This window comes from Papaver somniferum, chromosome 7, assembly GCF_003573695.1.
Source record: "Papaver somniferum cultivar HN1 chromosome 7, ASM357369v1, whole genome shotgun sequence".
Classification (NCBI taxonomy): Eukaryota; Viridiplantae; Streptophyta; class Magnoliopsida; order Ranunculales; family Papaveraceae; genus Papaver; species Papaver somniferum.
Window position 1 is genome coordinate 98,505,893 of NC_039364.1, and position 3,961 is coordinate 98,509,853.

The following is a 3,961-nucleotide window of genomic DNA, read 5'->3' on the forward strand; positions in this document are numbered from 1 at the left end:
GCTCAAGATAACTGGAAGAAGACTTTAATGGTTGGTTGTTGAATTATATGGAAGGAAAGATGCGAACATGTTTTTCAAGATAAAGCTCTAAACCCCCTGTCCATAGTGTCTAGGATCAGATTACATATGCAAAATTTCTTTCTTGCAGATATAAATACTTTAACTATGCAGGAACACTCTATTAGTTTAGAACAACTTCCAAAAAATACATTTACTCTCTATGTTGATGCGTCTTTTGATCATACTAACAATTCTTCTGGCACTGGGATGGTGCTATTTTCGAATGCTGGAAACTGTAAAGGACTTAAGGGATCATATGCATATGGAATGATTGATGCAGAAGCAAGTGAATGCACATCTATTTTAGAAGCTCTGAAATGGGCCAAAGCGCAAAGAATTAATGGAGTCCATTGAATCTGACAATCTCCAAGTTAGATGGGAGAATAATAATCTTATTTCTAGTATTAAAACTCTAGTTCCTCTTTTCAAGTTTGCAGAATTTTTCATGTTAGGAGAGAACATAACTGTATTGCGGATAAAATTTCCAATAAAGTCAGGAAAGACAAGTTAGTTTTAGAAGAGTACATGGATTATTCACCATGGATTACTTCATTATTACAAAGGCTTGCAGTGCCTGAATCTGCATAATCAATAAAATTTCTTTTTGTTATAAAAAGAAGAGTGAAGGAAAATGAGGAAATGCGTAATTATAGGGTGTTTCTCTGACGGTTGTAATAAATAATAGTGGGGCCATTATTATACACGTTTAATAGGTAGTGGGCATTTAGCATATCAATTGCACCCTATTCGAATTCGGGTTCAAATTGAATGCATTATGCAGTGGATGAGCTTTCGGTAAAAGGAAATGAAGAAGAATGTGTTCACATCCGGAACATTTTATTTGCCCCAGCTGTTTCATGTTCTGAGTCCGACTCTGACTAGAGACAAGAATGCAGGTGTTAGCTACTGTAGGCGATTGTTTTACGTACCTCAGTTAGCTGCTTGCGCTGGGATCGGTATTGCTTGCTGCTTTGCACCAGTTCAGCTGCAGAGTTGGGACGACTATAAATTCTCAAGCGTTTGGCGTTAGTGAACTTTGTGAACATGCACGTGGTCAAGAGACTTGGTGAACCTACAGAAGCTAGTGGAATAGGCACTTCCCCGCGGAGATATGGAGGGTATCGTTAACTAGAGCCGTATCATCCTCTAATCTAGGATGTTAATTACATGTTGTGATGGCCGTTGACTAGAGCCGTATCATCCTCTAATCTAGGATGTTAATTACATGATGTGATGGCCAATGGATATTTCTTCCCATGATCATGTATCTTATTTCTCCTCCCTTAAATGTCTCCGAACCTTTGAGGTGTCCCAGTATAGTAGTAGGCTAAGTAAGTGAGCGACTAAAAGTCTAAAACTAAGCTCTGGAAACAAATGTTCATAACTCGAACAATTTAGGCAGGAAATTCTCTTTGTGTATTCCAAAATCGGAAGATAATCCCCTTGCCGGATAAATTTTTGATGAACCGATTAGGGTATGGGGCACAAATCATATCTTGGCACGTACTTTTTTAATTAATTGGTTAGTAAAAATCCCGTTTCCAAAATTATAAAATAATTAATAAGAAATACACATGTCAATGAATGATTTGTCCCCTATACCCCATCAGAAAACACGCCCCCATCAAAAATTTATGCCTCACCAACTATGACAAAATATACAGCTTTCACGTATAAAACTGCATGAAAGGCTGCAAATACTATCCAAAGGGGAAGGGCAAACTAATATAACTCACCAATACCACCATTAAATAATCAAAACAACATTAAATTCACTACGAAAATTATACTAAACACTTGTGCAATAACCATGGTATCTTGTGACAAATTCATTGGCGTAATACGGTCAATGATGTCTTGTGACAAATTCATTGGCGTAATACGGTCAATGATGTAACTAGCTAAGCCTCAAAAGCTACTACTAATAAACTGAAGAAACTGAAAGATAATAAGAGTTTAACCACCTAAATTCAACCATGTCTAGGGACACTTTAGCCAGATTGTTTATCCCAATCAACAACTGCTAATAATTTACTTACATTAACACCCAGTTAAATATTCACCAAGTCGGCTGCACATGCTTGCCAGAAACTCCCTTTGATCAACTTAATAGTCCTTGTACACCCGCACTTCACCATCTGCACAAGTAGACAGATTTCATTGCACTGCCATGGATGAATCGAATGAAAGACAAAAAAGAGAGTAACAGAGTATCGAATGATCTTACCCTTGAGATGCACACCCATGTTCGCTAGGTCATTGGCATCACGGTTATAATCCTATAAAAAAGGTAGACGAAAAATATATTAAAATTTTTAAATAGTAGACAAAGTGTTAACGATGGTAATAGAAGAAGAAACCAAAAACAAATTGTAGGAGATGGGAGAAGCATATAGTGGAGATCATACCCTAGGAACATGGCGGGCCTCAAAAGAGTCAAAGTTATTCCTGAGCCCCTGGACTTCACTGCACAATGGCTGCAAGTTCTCACTCCTTGTTCTCCAATGGCCCTCAACCTGATACAGTAAAAGAACAGAAATTAAGACAGATCACAGACCAATTAAAATACATGTATCAAATATAATGCTGGAATAGGAATACTACAAGGTTTTCAAAAGCAGAATATACGACAAGTACACGATCAAAGACTGCAGCATCATACAAGGCTATTTTGGATAAAAGAATATATATCTAGAAAGAATGTTTAATAACCTATTGAAACCGAATATGGTCTTGAGACACCTATATAGTACGAATAATCCTAACCTCATTTCCAGGTTTATGCTGTTAACAAAACTTATAAAGTATTACCAATTTTTATTGTAATTCCACTGGATACAGAACGAAACTAAAGTTACAGGAAACTCATACATTAGCATGTTATAGAAATTAACTGCATATGAACATTGCCCAACAACTAAACATTCAGCGGATACTAAACAAGCAGTGAAGCAAATCAAATCCAATCAGATTAACGAGCAAACCTGGTTAGTTACAAGTTGAGAGTCGCCTTGGACAGAAATCCGTTCATAACCTTCACTCATGGCATGCTTCACTCCCAAAAGCATTCCACGGTATTCAGCCACATTATTGGTTGCATTACCAACACCTTCGCTCAATCGACATATCTTAAACAAGACAATAAATCAGAAACTTACACACACAGTTTCCGTCAAAAAGAAAGAACGTAGATCATATTGATCGCAATCGAACATACCACACGTCCATCCTCGGATCGAAGTACTGCTCCAGCACCAGCAGGTCCAGGATTTCCTTTTGCAGCACCATCGAACTCAACAATACACGATTTCTTACTCGACATCTTGCCTTTAACAAAAACAAAGAAAACCCTAGTAAATACTCAACTCTTAACTGAGATGATTAGATACCCTAAATGAACACAGAAACTACATCATTGATGAAACCCACAACCATCAACTCAAGCCCTCAAACGTAAACAGAGAGATGGAAACAGAGATTACCTGTATACTGCGTAGAGTTGAAAATCAAAAGCAAACGCCAAGAAAAGACTGAAGATAACTGATTTGGAAGCGCAAAGGGTGTCTTGTAGTGGGTATTTATAGAGAGATTTAGGTTTCTTTTGGCATAGATTTAGGGTTTCGTTTGGCGGGTGCGTATAAATAAGGTTCGAATCAGTTGATTAATGGGCTGCAAAACAACGTATCACTTGCTCAACCGTGCCTATGTATTAACCCAGCCTTTGGTACGTTCTAAACCGTGGCCCTACACCTTGGTCGCATGCGAATTTTTAGAGTTTAGCAACCAACCATGCGCATCGTGAAACTCTCTCAGTTATCCAATACGGCTGTAAATCTTGTACCGTCTGTATTGTCCTGTTTATTGATATAATTGATCAATGTAATCCTTCAAACCTCAATTT

General features: G+C 37.7%; 1 protein-coding gene across 1 annotated transcript; it reads right to left on the reverse strand.

Moving 5' to 3' along the window:
- Positions 1-2,010: 2,010 nt before the first annotated feature.
- Positions 2,011-3,648, reverse strand: LOC113293167 (uncharacterized protein Mb2253c-like). Its single transcript, XM_026541899.1, has 6 exons — positions 3,543-3,648; positions 3,278-3,387; positions 3,045-3,188; positions 2,469-2,576; positions 2,288-2,339; positions 2,011-2,198 (listed from the first exon to the last, which is right to left on the reverse strand). Exons 2-6 carry the CDS (start codon positions 3,380-3,382, stop codon positions 2,167-2,169), a joined length of 441 nt encoding a protein of 146 aa, XP_026397684.1. The 5' UTR covers positions 3,383-3,387; positions 3,543-3,648; the 3' UTR covers positions 2,011-2,166.
- Positions 3,649-3,961: the final 313 nt, after the last annotated feature.